Source organism: Hyperolius riggenbachi, chromosome 1 (genome assembly GCF_040937935.1).
Source record: "Hyperolius riggenbachi isolate aHypRig1 chromosome 1, aHypRig1.pri, whole genome shotgun sequence".
NCBI lineage: Eukaryota > Metazoa > Chordata > Amphibia > Anura > Hyperoliidae > Hyperolius > Hyperolius riggenbachi.
In genome coordinates, this window is record NC_090646.1 from 303152944 (window position 1) to 303172952 (window position 20009).

A 20009-nucleotide genomic window follows, 5' to 3' on the forward strand; every position below is an offset into this window, starting at 1 on the left:
GGACAACTGTAACAAGAGGGATATGAACGTTGTCTGGTTGTCATGCTGGTGCTACTTTTATGCTGGGTACACACTATGAGATTTTCTGTCCGATTTACTGTCAGATCGATTTCCAACATGTCCGATTTGCTTTCCGATCGATCGACCGAGCATTTTCCAATTGATTTCCGTTCACTTTAATAGGAAGTCGATCGGAAAATGCTCGGAAATCTATCGGAAAGCAAATCGAACATGTTGGAAATAATCGATCTGACAGTAAATCGGCCAGAAAATTTCATAGTGTGTACCCAGCATTAGCCATAGACCCTGAACAAGCATGTGGCAGATCAGGTGTTTCTGACATGTCAGATCTGACAAGGTTAGCTGCATGCTTTTTTTTTCTGGTGTGATTCAGACACTACTGCAGTCAAACAGATCAGCAGGACTGCCAGGCAACTGGTATTGTTTAAAAGGAAATAAATACGGCAGCCTCCATATTCATCTTTCTACAGTTATCCTTTAACAGAGGTGCCCGTATGTAATATATGAAAACATCTTAAAAAGGATCTTGAACAATAAATTGGTGTAACTGGTGTAAGTTCTTCAGGAGGGGTAAGACTTACACTACCTCTCCTTTAAACTATTTTAATAGTTTACCTGTGTTAGTGATTTGTTGTTAAAACGATATACACCTCAGTAGAGGTTGAAGTCTTTTTTGCTGACCCTAAAAAGACCTGTAAGGAGTTCAACCATCCAGTACCTGAAAATACAGAGCGAGGGCAGTTTCTTTCCACAAAGATGGGTGCAACCCACCTTTGTGAGTATACATTTTCAAGAATTATTAGGATCCAGTGAATCTTGGAATACTAAGAAATCCACTACTTTGTAGTTATGCAGTGTTCTCCCCAGGCTCTTTTAGCCGGGTGCTCCACCCGGCTAGATTTGGTGACCACCCGGCTGTCATCAGCTCACCTTCTCACCTCCTCCTATGCTGTAAGCAGAGTTGCCCTGCATTTTCATCTCGACCCACCCGGCTACTTTTTCATGCCACCCGGCTACTATTCCATGCCACCCGGCTGGAAAAAAATTCTGGGGAGAACACTGTTATGGAAAATTCTATTCCTGATCCTGAATGTAAAATGCATTCCTTACATTGAACGGCATCCAAAACGAGATTTCTATGGAAAGCAAAGTGATACTCCAATAAAGTCAAGAAGTAAATGTTTGACTCTTTCCTTCTGCTGGAATAGGGTACAAAATGGTTCAATAAGTTGAAGTTCTTATTGGTTTATTAAGTTAATGGACATCTTTTTATGGTATATATTTATGTATGTTAAAATGAGCTGGAAATTGTGATAAGTGACTAAGAGTATGCCGGTAAACAAATCATAAAATCTGATAAAAACCTGACAGTATTACAATATAAACTATTAAATTAAACAAGAGTCAAAGTACAGCAAAAATTGAACATCTCAAAAGCCAAAGTACAAAAGTAAAATGTAAAACCTTACATAAAAAAAACATTCAAAATATACTATAAAAGATATTTATTAGAAAATGCAATAGTCCATCCAGTGTGACCCATCTCATTGCAGGTGTAAAATTCTGAATAGATTTCAAAGGCAATATGGAGTGGTAACATCAGACGAGAGAAAAGGTAAGCAACAGCTTAATGACACATTCGCAATGTCATTTCTTTCTGTGAAAAGCAAAGAAAAAAAAAAAAAAAAGTATTAAAATTCACCATAAATGCACTTGGATCATCCTCTGCTTATAAAAAGATTAGCAGTTTTTTTAAGCAAAAACATTTGAAAATGTTTTTCTTTTAAAATCAATGCTCCTGTAATATAAATGCTTGGTGAAATTTGCCTTCTTAACCACATCACGTTCGCCCACAGCCGATGGGCGGACGCAATGTCTTGGCCTAAAGGACCGCTGTCTGCCGACCGGCTGACCAGGGGGGGGGGGGGGGGGGGGGGGGGGGGGGGCTTCGCATGGTTAGGCGGCGGTCGCCCGCCGGCAATAGGCTCCACCCACCTGGTGCAGTAACCCGCCGGCCGTTCGGAGGCGCCGGCAGGTTATTAACCCCTCGATCGCCGCATAAAAAGTGTATAATATGCTTTGTAATGTATACAAAGCGTATTATACAGGCTGCCTCCTGCCCTGGTGGTCCCAGTGATCGAGGGACCACCAGGGCAGGCTGCAGCCCACATAGTGAGCACACACACACACACGCACACGCACACACACACACACACACACGCACACACACACACACACACACACCTGGCCCACCCTGCCCCCTGATCGCCCACAGCACCCATCAGAATCAGACACCCCCCCCCCCCCCTCAGACCACAGTTTGCACCCAATCACCCCCCTAATCACCCATCAATCACTCCCTGTCACTATCTGTCAACACTATTTTTTTTGTCAGGTCCTTAACTGCCCCCTGGACATCTATTCTCCCCTGTAATCACACGCTGATCACCTGTCAATAACCCATCAATCACCCCCTGTCACTGCCACCCATCAGATCAGACCCTAACCTGCCTCTTACAAGCATCTGATCACACACCCACACCATCAGATCACCCACACCATCAGATCGCCCGCAGACCCACCCTCAGATCGCCCCCAAACTGCATTGTTTACATCTGTTCTCCCATCTAATCACCCACTGATCACCCATCAATCACCCAGTCACTGCTACCCATCAGATCAGAACACTATCTGCCCCTTGGGCACCCAATCACCCGCCCACACCCTCAGACCCCAGCCTTAATCACCTCGCCAGTGCATTGCTTGCATCTATTCTCCCCTCTAATCACACCCTGATCACTTATCAATCACCCTGTCACGCCCTGTCACTGCTACCCATCAGGTCAGATCCTAATCTGCCCCCTGCGGGTACCCAAACACCCGCCCACACTCTCAGATTGCCCTAAGACCACCCCTTATCACCTCCCCAGTGCAATATTTACATCTGTTCTCCCCTCTTATCACTCACTGATCACCCATCAATCGCCCCGTCACCACCTGTCACTGCTACCCATCAGGTCAGACCCTAAACTGCCCCCTGCGGGCACCCAAAAACCCATCCACACCCTCAGATAGCCCCCCATTCCCCCTCTGATCAACTCGCCAGTGCATTGCTTGCAGATATTCTCCCCTGTAATCACCTACTGATCACCCATCAATCATCCCGTCACGCTACCCATCAGATCAGGTCCTAATCTGCCCTCTGCAGGCTTCTGAACACCCGGCCAAACCCACACCCGCCCCACCGCAGTGACAGAATTTATTTTATTCTGATCACTGCTGGTACGACTTAATTGTAGCTGAGACCAATCGTTATGCCACACAATACCCAACCGCCAATCCAAGACGCTACTATGCCCAGCCTTTTCGGTGGAAGCCACTCAAAGTTTCCAAACGTAACATTCTTGGGGGCCTTCTCCTTTACATGGGTCTAGTCAAATAGAATGTATTGCGGTCTTATTGGTCTACGCACCAAATACATCACATGCCCATGTTCTCTGCTGCCAGGTCACGATTTGAGAACATGCCGTGCTTCCTGCACTTTAGTGCCAATACAACCTGTCATCTAAGAGGACACCCTGCTTATGACCGGTTCCACAAAATTTGCCCCCTCATAGACCACCTGTCATCAAAATTTGCAGATGCTTATACCCCCTGAACAGTCATTTTGAGGCATTTGGTTTCCAGACTACTCCTCACGGTTTTGGGCCCCTAAAATGCCAGGGCAGTATAGGAACCCGACAAGTGACCCGATTTTAGAAAGAAGACACCCCAAGGTATTCCGTTAATAGTATGGTGAGTTCATAGAAGATTTTATTTTTTTGTCACAATTTAGCGGAAATTGATTTTTATTGTTTTTTTTCACAAAGTGTAATTTTCCACTAACTTGTGACAAAAAATAAAATCTATGAACTCACCATACAACTAACTGAATACCTTGGGGTGTCTTCTTTCTAAAATGGGGTAATTTGTGGGGTTCCTATACTGCCCTGGCATTTTAGGGGCCCTACACCGTGAGGAGTAGCCTAGAAACCAAATGCCTCAAAATGACCTGTGAATAAGACGTTGGGCCCCTTAGTGCACCTAGGCTGCAAAAAAGTGTCACACATGTGGTATCGCCGTACTCAGAAGAAGTATTATAATGTGTTTTGGAGTGTATTTTTACACATACCGATGCTGGGTGGGAGAAATATCTCTGTAAATGACAATTTATTTTTTTTTAACACACATTTCTCCCACCCAGCATCGGTATGTGTAAAAATACACTCCAAAACACATTATACTACTTCTGAGTACGGCGATACCACGTGTGACACTTTTTTGCAGCCTAGGTGCGCTAAGGGGCCCAACGTCCTATTCACAGGTCATTTTGAGGCATTTGGTTTCTAGACTACTCCTCACGGTTTAGGGCCCCTAAAATGCCAGGGCGGTATAGGAACCCCACAAGTGACCCTATTTTAGAAAGAAGCCACCCCAAGGTATTCTGTTAGTTGTATGGTGAGTTCATAGAAGATTTTATTTTTTGTCACAAGTTAGTGGAAAATGACACTTTGTGAAAAAAACAACAAAAATCAATTTCCGCTAACTTTAGACAAAAAATGTTTTTTTCTATGAACTCGTCATACACCTAACGGAATACCTTGGGGTGTCTTCTTTCTAAAATGGGGTCACTTGTGGGGTTCACAGTATATAGATTTTTTCCTGCAGCCACTGGTAAAGAAGTTACCATACGTAATCAAAGATACCAAACATATGTTGCAAATACTGGAAGACAAGCAGGTCAATGATGAGAGCATTATGGTAACAGCAGATGTAGCGAGTCTGTATACTAATATACCTCATGGAGCAGCCCTGGCAGCAGTTAGACATTTCTTTGGGGAAGATGGAACATTGGAGATAGAACAGGTGGAATTCATATTCGAATAGTTGACTTACGCACTTAGTAGGAATTATTTTTGGTATCAGGGCCAATTTTATATACAGATTAGGGGATGTGCAATGGGGGCGGGGTTTGCACCTTCACTGGCAAACTTATTTATGGGGAGATGGGAATCACTGGTGTTGGAAAATTCACAACAGGAGGGGAAGATATTAATGTGGAGATTTATTGACGACTTGTTCATTGTGGGGGGGAAAGAGGGAGGAGCTGGAGAAGTTTATGGAGTTTCTGAATCACAATGATTTGAATATAAAATTAGAGATGGAATGTGACACTAAGGTTATACATTTTCTGGATATTGAAATAGTGAAAAAAGATGGACACTTTATTACACGCACGTTTTTTAAAAGCACGGATAGGAATGGGCAGTAGAATAGATGAGGTTATATCCCATGCAAATGAGGCAAAGTTTAAGATATTACAGAATATTACTTGTAACACGGTGGGGGTGGTTTATTTATTATGGTGCGGGAAACAATATGTAGGGAGAACCACCAGGGCATTAAAATCCAGGGTGATGGAACATATTAGGAACATTAAGAAGGGTTTTGGAGGACACTGTGTCGGAGCACTTCAGAACCCACCATCAATGTAACCCGGGGGGGGGGGGGCTATATTTTTCTGGCCTTGAAAAGATGGAATATGGGTGGAGGGGTTGCCATAAGGTACAACATATATCCAGGAAAGAGACAAGATGGATATATGGGTTGGGGAGTCTGCAACCGGGAGGGGCTCGCTACATGATAGCCGCTGCTCAGCGGCATCCCCCCGCCCGCTTCGATCAGGAAATCCCGTTCAAAGAACGGGATTTCCTGGAGGGCTTCCCCCGTTGCCATGGCGACGGGGCGGGATGACGTCACCGACGTCATTGGGAGTCCCGATCCACCCATTGGCTCTGCCTGGCACTGATTGGCCAGGCAGCGCACGGGGTCTGGGGGGGGGGCGCGCCGCAACGGATAGCGGCGATCGGTGTGCTGGCGCAGCTAGCAAAGTGCTAGCTGCGTCCACCAAAAAAAAAAAAAAATAAGAAAATCGGCCGAGCAGGGACGGAGAAAACCTTCTGCGCGGCTTACCCCGAACATGCCAGGAAGGTTAAGGTTGCTCTGTGCACTACAAAAGATTCCGACTCCCAGTCCTGCGCTAGTGCAGGTGCCACCATCTTCTGACCATAGCAACTTACTACGGGAGACACTGCAGGAAGTCCAGGATGGTGGGAAGCCACCGCTTCACTTAGAAAGCCCCTCTGCCACATTCAAGTTTGCAGGCAAGTCTAATTACTCCCAGCCACATATCCCAAGTTAGAGGTGAATCAGAATCAGAAATCTTTTAATCGCCACGCACGACTGGGTCGTGCACGGAATTGGGTTTGGCACATACAATTGCTCAGAGAGAGATTGAGAGTAGTATCAACATAAGAAATTTGCATAGTATCAACATAAGAAAAAAAGCGTAGACATACAATCATACAGTATAAGGGCATAGTCATACAAAAACACACAGTATAATCAGTAGTACACATTAATAGTTAGATGTGCAGCGGTATATCGGTAGTCTGCAGGGTGCAGTTTAAACAGTTTTACACTAGACAGTCCTTCAGTCGGCAACTGTAGCATTTTGGGGGGGGGCGTTACAGATGAAGGGAGTTCAGAAGGTTGACGGCAGAGGGGAAAAAGGAGTCTCTATGCCTCGAAGTTCTGGTGTAAATGGCTCGAAAACTGCGTCCTGAATGGAGCCGGCTGAAAAAGCAGTGTCCCGGGTGTGAGGGATCACTGGCAATTCTCAGTGCTCTAGATCGTAATCTGGAGTTGTGGAGGTGTCGAGCGAGGGGAGAGGTCTACCGATGATTCTCTCCGCCGATCTAATGACCCTCTGCAGCTTGTATCTGTCGCTGTTGGAGGAGCCAGCGTACCAGACTAGGATGGATGAGCAGAGGACGGACTCAATAGTAGCTGTGTAGAAGTTCATCAGCAGCTCCTGGGCCATGCCAAACTTCTTCAGTTGACGGAGGAAAAACAGCCTCTGTTGTGCTTTCCTCTGGGTCAAGGTGGTGTTTGCCTTCCAGTTCAGGTCCTTAGAGATGGTCGTGCCCAGAAGGTGGACGCTAGCCACTCTTTCGACCTCTGTGCCATCAATGTAGATTGGTGGTGGAGTGGGCGCCTTCTTCCTGAAGTCCACTATCAGCTCCACGGTCTTTGCTGTGTTGAGGACCAGCCTGTTCTCCTTACACCACTGGCAAATTCTGTCGACCTCACGACGATAGTCCTGCTCGTCATTGTTTGTTATAAGGCCAACAATGGTGGTATCATCAGCGGATTTGATGACTTTTACCGAGTCCACAGTGGATCTGCAATTGTTCGTATAGAGGGAGAACAGGATCGGTGACAGGGCTCCTGTGTTTGTTGTCCTGGGATGAGACGAGATATCCCCCAGTTTGACAGCTTGGGACCTGTTGGTCAAGAAGTGTGTAATCCATAAGTGAAGGGTGGGGTGGAAATTCAGTGCCATGAGATTGTTTTGGAGTATGCGGGGGCAGATGGTGTTAAATGCTGAGCTGAAGTCCAGCAGGAGGATTCTGACATATGAGTTCGGTTTGTCCAGGTGGTTGTTTGTAAGCTCCAGGCAGATGTTGATGGCATCATCAGTGGATCTGTTCGCTCTATACGCAAACTGTAGCGGGTCCAGTAGCGTCGAGGTAGAAATCTTAAGATGGGACAAGACCACCCTCTCAAAGGTTTTCATGATGACCGATGTTAGTGTCACGGGCCTGTAGCTGTTCAGGTTGGAGATTCCCTGCTTCTTGGGGACAGGGATGATGGTGGACCTTTTGAAGCACACAGAGACTTTGCTTTCCTGGAGGGACCTGGTGTAGATGGAGGAGAGAATGGGAGCGAGCTGCCGTGAACAGGTTTTTAGGCAGGCTGGTGACACGCCATCCGGGCCGGAGGCTTTCCTGGCGTTCAGAGTTGTTAGATGGCGTAAGACAACTGCCTCGCTCACAGCTGGAGGTGGTATGCTCAGCCCTCGGTCATTATCATCCGCTGATGAGGACTGAGCATCTGAAGGTGTTGCTAGCCCCCCAGTACCTCCTGGTTCTCGAACCTGCAATAGAAATTGCTGAGGTTCTCGGCTAGCTCAGTGCTAGGCGTCACATGTTGTGGGGGAGGTTTGTAGTTTGTGGCAGCTTTTAGACCCTTCCAGACAGTGCGTACGTCATTTGAGAGAAGGTTGTGTCGCATCTTCTCCGCATACTCCCTCTTGGCGGCTCTCAGCTCACGCTTCAGGTTGTTTCTTGCCTTCTTGAAGTCCTCCTGGTTGCCGGATTTGTGTGCGGCTTCCTTGCTTCTCCTCAGTTGCCGTAGTTTGTTGGAGAACCAGGGTTTGTTATTTGGAAAGACCTTGAAGGACTTGGATGGAATGCAGGAGTCTTCACAGAATCTGATGTATGAGGAGACATTGTCCGCCCACTCATCCAGGTCCGGTGCATGCAGGGCTTTCCAGTCTGCAGTCGAAGCAGGCTTGGAGTCGGAGTTTGGCCTCCCCCGACGACACTTTGGTAGACTTTAGCACTGGTTTTGCTGACTCCAGGCGCCAATGGGAACCATGCACTGTTCGGGGATGACTAAAACAGAGCTCAGCAGCTCAAAAATAACCAAACAGGAGCCTTTCCCTTACAAGGTTACTGTGGCAGAAATACAACTGAAATTGAGGATGAAGGGGGCATGGGGCCTTTAATAATGTCTGCCATGCGCACACTAGCATAAGCTGTGTGCATCCTCATTCCTAACTTGAGGTGATGTGCCTGGATATATGTGTTTTTTTTCTTGCAACTGATCCTTTTGGCCAGGGTTTAACCACTTGCCAGCCACCTAACGCCGATTGGCGTTAGCAGAGTGGCTCTCTTGTTCCTCCACGATATGGTATCATTGTGCGAGGAGCGAGATTTGAAGCTCCCGTTACTGTAAACAGACAGCCCCCAGCGATCAGCCTGCCAGCAGCTGATCAGCACTGGCAGGCTGTTTTTTTATTTATTCAGCAGGAAAGTATGTATATAGCACTTACATCGTGAGCAGTGCTGTACAGGGTATAAGCTTGTCACTTAAAGTGAACCTTGACCCTGAAAGAAAAAAAAAAAAAAAAAAAAAGAAGTGTCACTTACAGGGGGCTTCTCCAAGCCCCCTGCAGCCGTCCTATGCCCTCGCAGCTCCTTGAGTGTCCTCTGGACCCCCGCAGCGGCTTAGTTTCGTTTTCGGCCATTGACGGACGTCGGCCCCGGCAACGCATCCTCTTGTTCGCCTTCCCCGCCATTATGCAGAAGCGTACTGCGCCTGTGCATGACGGCAGGGAAAGCAACAACAACAAAAAAAAAAGTCGTATTGCCAGGGGCCGACTGTCAGTTGGCATGAAACAAAACTAAGCCTCCGGGGGACCGGAGGACACTCAAGGAGCTGCGAGGGCACAGGATAGCTGCAGGGGGCTTGGGGAAGCCCCAGGTATGTGAAACTTTTTCTTTCAGGGTTAAAGTTCACTTTAAATGTCCCCCAAAGGGGCTCACAGTCTAATCCCTGCCATAATAGTGGGTGTAACGAAGGTCCAATTACAGGGGAGGCCAATTAAATAATCTATAAGTGTGGTTGTTTTTTTTATAAAAATGTAATTTTTAAGAGATACAGACTAACCAGCAAGCTCATGGTGACCCAGAACTCATTGGAGTGTGTAAGGGTCCTAAAAGCCCCCTTACTAAAATGCTAAGAAAAACAAAAGTTTACTTTCTTTAAACAGAAAAAATTTGCGATAATTCAGGTTGGAGTGAGCTTGAAATGTCTCCCAGTGCATCACTGCTGAATATATGCAAATTAACCATTGTTACCCTTAGAAGCTAAACACACCTCCAGAACCGCTGGAATGCAATGATGTGTCATCTTGTTAATTTGTACAGACCCATAATAATCCAACATGCATACAGACTGTTTCGGATTGTTTGATCCTAATCACTGCATGGCATGGAATAATTTGGCTCTATGTAGTAGGGCTTGTAACACAGAGGTACAGACTAACCAGCAAGCTTAGTCTGTACCTCTCGGTGTTACAAGCCCTACTCCATAGAGCCAAATTATTCCATGCCATGCAGTGATTAGGATCAAACAATCCGAAACAGTCTGTATGCATGTTGGATTATTATGGGTCTGTACAAATTAACAAACTGACACATCATTGCATTCCAGCAGTTCTGGAGGTGTGTTTAGCTTCTAAGGGTAACAATGGTTAATTTGCATATATTCAGCAGTGATGCACTGGGAGACATCTCGAGCTCACTCCAACCTGAATTATCGCAAATTCTGTTTGAAGAAAGCAAAAAAAATTTTTTTTTTATTTTTTTTTTTTATTTATTAAAAATTACAAAACTATTAATTGAAATAGCAATCAATTAGCACCAAACAAAAGCTCTATTAGTGGGAAGAAAAGGAGGTAAACTTCATTTGGGTGCAAAGTTGTATGACTGAGCAATAAACCGTTGTGAAGTGCTGAATTGTAAAAAATGGCCCGTCACTAGGGGAGTATGAACTTCTGGTCTTCAAAGAGGTTAATCCAAAGCACTCCCTCCCCTGTCTGTGACCATTGACAAGATACACACAGCTTATGCTGGTGTGCAGGGTAGACATGAATATATTTTGTTAGCTCCCTTGTGAGTTTAGTCTGATGCACCATCTGTCCCAGGAGAAGACGTCAGGATATGTGCTCTGCTCCTAATCATTTGATGCAATGAATGTTTGCATGTCTGCACTATGCAGGTTACAGGGCCAGAGTTAGGACACCTACAAATACCTGGGTACTTCTGTACAGTGTAGGAGACAACGCAAGGGAATGCATTCTTTTGTAACTAAGACCCCGGCTTTTAACTTAGCTGTGGGGATAGCAGTGGTGCCTGGATGATTGATTCCTGTGAATGCATTTGTTTTGCCATTTTTCTGGCCACACTCCCTTTAGCACCTCCCTAATTTAAATGTCCTAACTTAAGGTGATATGCCTGGAAATGTGGTTTTTTTTCATGTCCTGTGGATGGCCAGACAAGGGCGACGATCACCCTGTGTTGCGGTCAAGCCCCTCAGTTGTTAGCACATCGAGGCACATGAGTACCTTCATGCAGGAGTGCTTGTACAAGGATTCACAAAATGCTGCAGAACATCCTGGAGAATAACACAGGGCTAAGATTCTGTACTGGTCAATCAACCAGACATTGTGGTTGCAGACTAAGACGAGAAGACTAAACTGGTGATGGATTATTATTATTATTTTAGTATTTATATAGCGCCGAAATATTACGCAGCGCTGTACAGTGTATATATATATCTTGTCACTAACTGTCCCTCAAAGGAGCTCACAATCTAATCCCTACCATTGCCATATGTCTATATTATGTAGTGTAAGTACTGTAGTCTAGGGCCAATTTTTGTTTTGTTTTTTAGAGTGAGCCAATTAACTTATCTGTATGGTTTTGGAATGTGGGAGGAAGCCGGAGTACCCGGAGGAAACCCACGCAGACACGGAGAGAACATACAATCTCTTTGCAGATAGTGCCCTGGCTGGGATTCGAACCAGGGACTCAGCGCTGCAAGGCGAGAGAGCTAACCACTACGCCATCGCGCTGCCCATGGATATAGCGGTGCCAAGTGATGGCTAGTATTAATCAATGAAATGAAAAGAATTCCAAGTTGACACAAATTTTTAAGAAAATTCCATGTAGATTTAAAAATTGATCTAGTGTGTCAGCAGTAGCATTTATTTCACTGCATAATTTAGCATAAAACTGCAATAAAAAATTGCAACAACTCTAACGGTTTGTCATCTCATTGACTATCCCTAGTATTGGCATTATCAGGAAGGAGTAATATGAGAAGCTGGAAAATAAATCAAGTCCTAAAAGAGGAACTAGAGAGACTGTGAAGGCTGAAAAAGTGAAGGCTAAAGTGGTACTAGTAGTTGGAGAAGCACTCGAGGTGGCGACGCCGAAGCTGTAAAGCACCATCTACACGATACGAATCTTTGTGCGATTAGATTACGATTCTATTTACGATCCAATTAAATCCAACATGTCCGATCGGGATTTGATTAGATTCAATTCGATTTGCCATAGTGTTGCGATGGCAAATCGAATCTCGATCAGACATGTCGGATTTAAATCGGATCATAAATAGAATCGTAATCAAATTGCACAAACAATCGTATCATGTAGATGGGGCTTAAAGGGAACCAGAGAGGATGAGATATACATACCTGGGGCTTCCTCCGGCCTCATACGCACGGATCGCTCCCCCGCCGCCGTCCTCCGCTGCCTGGATCCGCCGCCACCGGGTCCCGTCATTGCCGCGAGTCGGCCAGTCGGCCGGCGGACGCGGCCAATTCTCCGCATCACAGGGTGCTCTCTCCATACAAGTACGCGTGTGGCTGCTTACTGCGCAGCCGCATGCGTACGTGTATGGAGGGAGCCCCTGTGATGCGGACAATTGGCCGCGTCCACCTGAAGTGACGGGCCCGGTACCGGCGGATCCAGGAAGCTGAGGACGGTGGCGTGGGAGCGATTCAGGCTTATGGGGCTGGAAGAAGCCCCAGGTATGTATAAAATCTTTTCATTTTTTCACCCCCCATTCCTCTCTGGTTCCCTTTAACCACTTGAGGACCGTGGGCTTTACCCCCCTTAAGGACCAGGCACTTTTTTTTCCCATTCAGACCACTGCAGCTTTCACGGTTTATTGCTCGCTCATACAACCTACCACCTAAATTAATTTTGGCTCCTTTTCTTGTCACTAATAAAGCTTTCTTTTGGTGCCATTTGATTGCTGCTGCGATTTTTACTTTTTATTATATTCATCAAAAAAGACATGAATTTTGTCAAAAAAATGATTTTTTTAACTTTCTGTGCTGACATTTTTCAAATAAAGTAAAATTTCTGTATACATGCAGCACGAAAAATGTGGACAAACATGTTTTTGATAAAAAAAAAAAAAAACCTATTCAGCCTATATTTATCGGTTTGGGTAAAAGTTATAGCGTTTACAAACTATGGTGCAAAAAGTGAATTTTCCCATTTTCAAGCATCTCTGACTTTTCTGACCCCCTGTCATGTTTCATAAGGGGCTAAAATTCCAGGATAGTATAAATACCCCCCAAATGACCCCATTTTGGAAAGAAGACATCCCAAAGTATTCACTGAGAGGCATAGTGAGTTCATAGAAGATATTTTTTGTCACACGTTAGCGGGAAATGACACTTTGTGACAAAAAAAAAAAAAAAAAAGTTTCCATTTCTAACTTGCAACAAAAAAAATAATAATTCTGCAACGGACTCACCATGCCCCTCTCTGAATACCTTGAAGTGTCTACTTTCCAAAATGGGGTCATTTGTGGTGTGTTTACTGTCCTGGCATTTTGGGGGGTGCTAAATTGTAAGCACCCCTGTAAAGCCTAAAGGTGCTCATTGGACTTTGGACCCCTTAGCGCAGTTAGGCTGCAAAAAAGTGCCACACATGTGGTATCGCCGTACTCGGGAGAAGTAGTACAATGTGTTTTGGGGTGTATTTTTACACATACCCATGCTGGGTAGGAGAAATACCTCTGTAAATGACAATTTTTTTTTTACACACAATTGTCCATTTACAGAGATCTTTCTCCCACTCAGCATGGGTATGTGTAAAAATACACCCCAAAACACATTATACTACTTCTCCTGAGTACGGCGATACCACGTGTGGCACTTTTTTGCACCCTAAGTGCGCTAAGGGGCCCAAAGTCCAATGAGTACCTTTAGGATTTCACAGGTCATTTTGCGCCATTTGGTTTCAAGACTACTCCTCACGGTTTAGGGCCCCTAAAATGCCAGGGCAGTATAGGAACCCCACAAATGACTCCATTTTAGAAAGAAAACACCCCAAGGTATTCAGTTAGTTGTATGACGACATACCAAGGTACTCTGTTAGGAGTATGGCGAGTTCATAGAAGATTTTATTTTTTGTCACAAGTTAGCGGAAATTGATTTATATATTTTTTTTCACAAAGTGTCACTTTCCGCTAACTTGTGACAAAAAGAATCTTCTATGAACTCGCCATACTCCTAACAGAATACCTTGGAGTGTCTTCTTTCTAAAATGGGGTTATTTGTGGGGTTCCTATACTGCCCTGGCATTTTATGGGCCCTAAACCGTGAGGAGTAGTCTTGAAAACAAATGTCTCAAAATGACCCTTGAAATCCTAAAGGTACTCATTGGACTTTGGGCCCCTTAGCGCAGTTAGGGTGCAAAAACACATGTGGTATCGCCGTACTCGGGAGAAGTAGTACAATGTGTTTTGGGGTGTATTTTTACACATACCTATGCTGGGTGGGAGAAAGATCTCTGTAAATGGACAATTGTGTGTAAAAAAATCAAAATATTGTCATTTACAGAGGTATTTCTCCCACCCAGCATGGGTATATGTAAAAATACACCTCAAAATACATTATACCACTTCTTCTGAGTACAGCGATACCACATGTGTGGCACTTTTTTGCACCCTAACTGCGCTAAGGGGCCCAGAGTCCAATGAGTACCTTTAGGCTTTACAGGGGTGCTCAAAATTTAGCACCCCGCCCACTTGCCAGGACAGTTAACAAACCCCACAAATGTCCCCATTTTGGAAAGAATACACAACAAGGTATTCCATGAGGGGAATGGTGAGGTCATTGAAAATTTTATTTTTTGTCACAAGTTAACGGAAATGACACTTTGTAAAAAAAAAAAAAAAAAAATCGTGCTAACTTGTGCCAAAAACTAAAATCTTCTATGAACTCACCATGCACCTCACAGAATACTTTAGGGTGTCCTCTTTCCAAAATGGGGTCATTTGTGGAGTCTGTCCTGGCAATTTAGGGTCTCTGCAATCATTACATGTATGGCCAGTATTAGGAGTTTCTGCTATACTCCTTATATTGGGTATACGGGTAATGCACTCTGGGCTGAAAGGAAAAATGAACGGAAAACATACCTTGCTCCACATCAATGGCAGTGATAACCTCAGGAGAGAGACACCCCGTGCCACCCTGCACTCAGGGTGAGCCACCAACTTATGTGACTGGGCCTCAGAACTTTAGTATACAGCATTATGCCTGTAGTATACAGCAATATGCCTGCCAATAGAGATGACTCTGTGTGGCATTAAAGTATCATCACAGGCCCAAAGTAAATCACATATAAACCGGGGGTGTCCACACTCAAGGGAAATTCAAACATGCCGTCTTATATCGCCAACCCAGGACAGATCAGCAATATCAAGCATGGAAACCGATCCTTCTTCCGACTTTTATGCTTACCCGTTTGGTTTTCAAGCTTACCTCTCCTCTCCCTGCGACAATGTGCGAAAGACCACTGAGTGTGTGCCTACTCCTGTGTCTGGAGTTCCCTAGGTTCAGTTCCCTAGGTTCTAATAGTGTACCTGCTCGTGGTACCTCTCAAAAACACTCCCCTATTCATAGGCCAGGCTGGTCAGGACATTTGGGACAATAAAAACTGGTGTCAGTCCTTCTAGTACTGCTGCAGACACGACAACGTTTTCTTCAGATGCGTTGACCTGGGGTACTCGGAAGCTGATAGGCGTAATGCCTTCCATGCAGTCGGCTAGCTGCATCTGGGGGGGGGGGCACCTCCTGGATACAGGATGTCCAGAATGATCTGTTCCTGAAATTGAAGGAAAGATCCAGTTCTCCCAGCCTTACTGTAGAGACTGCCAATTGAATCAGATAAAAAGACACTTTCTTATACCAGCGTCGTTTTCCGGGAAACTAAATAGGGCGCTAACCTCTGGTCATTGAAATCCACCCCTCCCATGTTGACATTATATTCGTGGACGACAAGGGGCTTTTCAATGACCTCAGTTGCCCATTGAATTTGGACTGTCGTGTCTGTGTGAATGGTGGACAGAAATTGCAGTGGATTCTAATGTAGCACTTCTCCAGCAACACCTATAACCTTTCAGAACACCTGGATTACTTGGGATGGCAAAGATTTAAGCTGGATTGGATCTTCCTTGGTATCACACACGGCTGAACACTGCACACCTTCCTTGGAATTGACCTGAGACCTTAAAGACTTTCTGCCTCTTTGTGCCTGCCCTCTCCCATCCTGTGAGTAACTTTCATCGATTATCTACAGCATCTATGCTCAATAGACTATATTTTTCTACATATATTATACATTATATCTTCAAATTCCTAAACAAAGAACTGTGTTTTCAAATTCATGCTGTCCATCCATGCATCTCTGTGTAAGGACAATTCAGGCTATACAGGCCCTTTGATCTCTGCAGGATACCAGCCACAGCTGACAAAGTTCACACCTTGACTCTAGCAGCAGGAGCCCTGAGCTGTCTCTTGTCCAGCCTAATGTGTAAACATCAATATTCAGCAGAGAGACTTCTAGCTGTATACCAACCAAGAAATATCTATCCAATTGACAAATTCACAATAATTCTACTGAAGTCTGTTGGAATCTTCAGAAAGACAAAGAGAGGCTCGAGAGGACGTGGGAAAAGACATTCTTCACCGCAGAACCAAAATAACGCTGTGACAAAATCTACAGAGTACACCAAGCCAACAACCCTAATAGCTCCAGCACAATCCAGCAGAGATGACAGCCACACATCTGGAGACTGTTCTGTTTTGGAGTCATTAATCTCAGACCCTAGCTCCCAGGGTAGCCCCATCAAGGCTGTCCTCTGTAATGTCAGATCGATAAACAACAAAACAGCAATCATACATGATCTAATAGAGTCTTCTGATCTGGCCTGCCTGACTGAAACCTGGCTTTCTGAACCAGTTGGCCCCACCCTGGAGGCTGCCGTGCCAACAAACTATTCCGTGATATACTGCAACAGGAAAGAACGCAGGGGAGGAGGGGTTGCCCTTTGCTTTAGATCAGCTTTGAAAATCAGACCACTTACTGTAGGTCCTACCAACTCGTTTGAATGTTTGGGGGTGCAACTTTCAGCTGAGAAAAACATTAACATATTGCTGATCTACCGCCCACCAGAAAAACACTCAGACTTCCTTAAGGAACTTGTAGACCTCCTATGCAACCTAACACTGGAACACCCTAGATGGATTGTTCTTGGAGATTTCAATACATGGGTGGATGACTCCTCTTCAAAACTTGGAATAGAGCTACCTCGTGCCTTACATGAACTGGGCTTCCTCCAATCAATCAGCTCTGCTACTCACAGGAAAGGCCACACTCTGGACCTTATATTCCATACTGGGCTGTCAATAGCCAATGTGGAAATTAATCCTGTTGCCTGGTCAGACCATCACACTATCCACTTCTCCCTCTCAATACCAGCTGTCAAACACCAGGTCAAGAATCAAATAAAATATCGCCGCTTAAAAGGGCTAACACCTCAACATATCCGAGATAACCTTAGCTTTGATGAATTGACTGACTCCAGCTTGGACCCTGATACTCTGGTGTTTAAATACAACAAATGTGTGTCCTCCACCTTTGAGACCATTGCTCCTCTGCGCACCAAATATCTTACTCCACACCATCATGCACAGTGGTTTGATAACGCTATAAAAGAGCTGAAAAGACAAGGCCGAAAACTTGAGAGACTGTGGCGCAAATCTCAGTCCCCAGAAGACAAACATGCCTTAATCCTCCACTTGAAGAGCTACCAAAAGGTAATCACGGGAAAAAAATCATCCTTTCTATCACAAGAGATTGCAAATGCAGTTAAACCAGCCCAACTGTTCCGCACAGTGGAAAAACTCTGCAACCCGGCATGTCAAAAACTTAACATCGAGTCTTCAAAGGACCTCTGTGACCAATTTGCCCATTTCTTCACAGACAAAGTCTCCGCTATAAGGTCCGCCATCCAACTTACAGCATCTGAGCCTAATATAGCGCTGAAGACCATTAGCAGAGACAATGTAACACCTTGGTCAAACTTCAAAGAAATTGATGAAGAAGTCACATCAAGCATCCTCCTTCACGTCCGCCTAACTACCTGTGACCTAGATCCTGGCCCAACACAGTTCATGTTGAACTGCCCTGACCTGTTCATACCGGTATTCCTAAAAATTGTTAACTGTTCCTTAAAATCAGGGATATTTCCTGCTTTACTGAAGGAAGCAATCATCAGGCCTCTCCTCAAAAAACCCTCCCTGGACCCAGACGCAATGACCAGCTACAGACCTGTCTCTAACCTCCCCTTTCTGGGCAAGCTAATTGAAAAAGCTGTTTACCTCCAGCTAGAAGCCAAAATCCTACAAAACAACAGTTATGACCCATTCCAGTCTGGCTTCAGGAAACACCACAGCACTGAAACTGCCCTCATCCAAATATGCAACCACCTGCTCATGGCAAGAGACAGAGGAGAGTGCTCCATCCTCATACTGCTAGACCTTTCTGCAGCCTTTGATACAGTTGACCATGACATCTTGATAAACAGGCTACAGGAATACTGCGGCATTGATGGCATAGTTCTTCAGTGGTTCCAATCCTTCTTAAGTGGCAGAACCCACAAAGTGTCTATGGGGCCCTTCCTGTCCACCCCTGTATCACTTAAGTATGGGGTGCCCCAGGGCTCAATCCTCTCTCCCCTGCTTTTCACGATTTACAGGTTACCGCTGGGAAAACTAATCCAAAAACATGGCCTGACATACCACTGCTATGCAGACGACACCCAACTATATCTTTCCTTCAAGCCTGGTGTGACAGACCCAACTTTAACTATAAACGCCTGCTTACGTGAACTACAGCAATGGATGAATGACAACTGGCTGAAACTAAATGCAGACAAAACTGAAGTCCTTCTGATAGGAGGGCAGAGCATGATAACAAAACAACTTAACTTGCAGTCTTCACCACTGGGAATAGGAGGCACGGATCTGCGCAGCTCTGATCATGTGCGTAGCCTGGGAGTTCTAATTGATTGGGATTTAAACTTCAGAACTCAAATCTCTGCTGTGGTGAAATCATCCTATTTTCACCTGAAGAACATTGCAAAAATCACGGAGCAGTGCTTTTCAGCGCTGCTAGATTTGGGCGCAGCCGGCGCCTCCATAGACTTCAATAGGAATCATTCCTATTGAAGCGCTCAGTGAGTAACGTCGGCTCCGTCAGAAGACAGAGCCGAAGTTGCTTAAAAACATAATAATTCGGCCTCCAGCAATCGCTGGAAGCCGAATTATTTCATTCCCCCACTATCCATGTCGGCCTGGAGGGGGAATAGTAATTAAATCGGCCCGGACTTGTGCAGAAGCAGGATCAGCTATATACCGCTGTATCCTGCGCCCAAGTCTACCGGCGCCGATTTCAAATGTACGCCAAAAATCAAGCACCTCATTCCCCCAGAAGATCTGCCAACCTTAGTCCACGCCTTCATCACATCCCGACTGGACTACTGCAATGCTCTCTACACTGGCCTTCCAAAAAAGGACTTGTACCGACTACAGCTGATACAGAATACTGCTGCCAGACTGCTAACCAACCAACCCCGTCACTGCCACATAACGCCAGTCCTGCACTCCCTTCACTGGCTACCTATAGAATGGAGGGTCCTATTCAAGATCGGCCTACTGACATTTAAATCCCTGAATAATTTAGGCCCTGGATACATGAAAGATATGTTGCAGCTGCGTAGCAATCCCCGCATTCTCAGATCAACAGGTTCTAATAATCTAGTCATACCCAGAGTCCACTTGGAAACTTTTGGTCCCAGAGCCTTCTGTCATGCTGCCCCTACGTTTTGGAACTCCTTACCTCAACAGATAAGGACAGCTCCATCCCTGGACATGTTTAAATCCAGACTGAAAACCCACCTGTTTAGTTTGGCATTTGCAGAAATATAACTTTTGTTGTGTGAATACTTCATCCTACTAATTACTGAATCTGAGAGAGCCTAAGCGCTTTGAGTCCTATGGGAGAAAAGAGCTATATAAATGTTATTGTATTGTATTGTAAAGTAAACGTCCCTCTTGTCCCTCCATTTCACCGCGAGCAGGTCTTCAGTACGCAAGGCGGCCCTCTGCC

The 20009-nt window shown here is 45.2% G+C and overlaps 1 protein-coding gene across 1 annotated transcript in view; it reads right to left on the minus strand.

Annotated features, from left to right (window-relative positions):
- Positions 1-628: 628 nt before the first annotated feature.
- LOC137509050 (MOB kinase activator 3A) overlaps positions 629-20009 on the minus strand; it is an 89462-nt gene continuing 70081 nt past the window's right edge. The window contains exon 4 of the mRNA XM_068233801.1: positions 629-1678. Coding sequence (XP_068089902.1) covers positions 1649-1678 — 30 coding nt within the window. The 3' untranslated portion in view covers positions 629-1648. The remainder of the gene's footprint in view (positions 1679-20009) is intronic.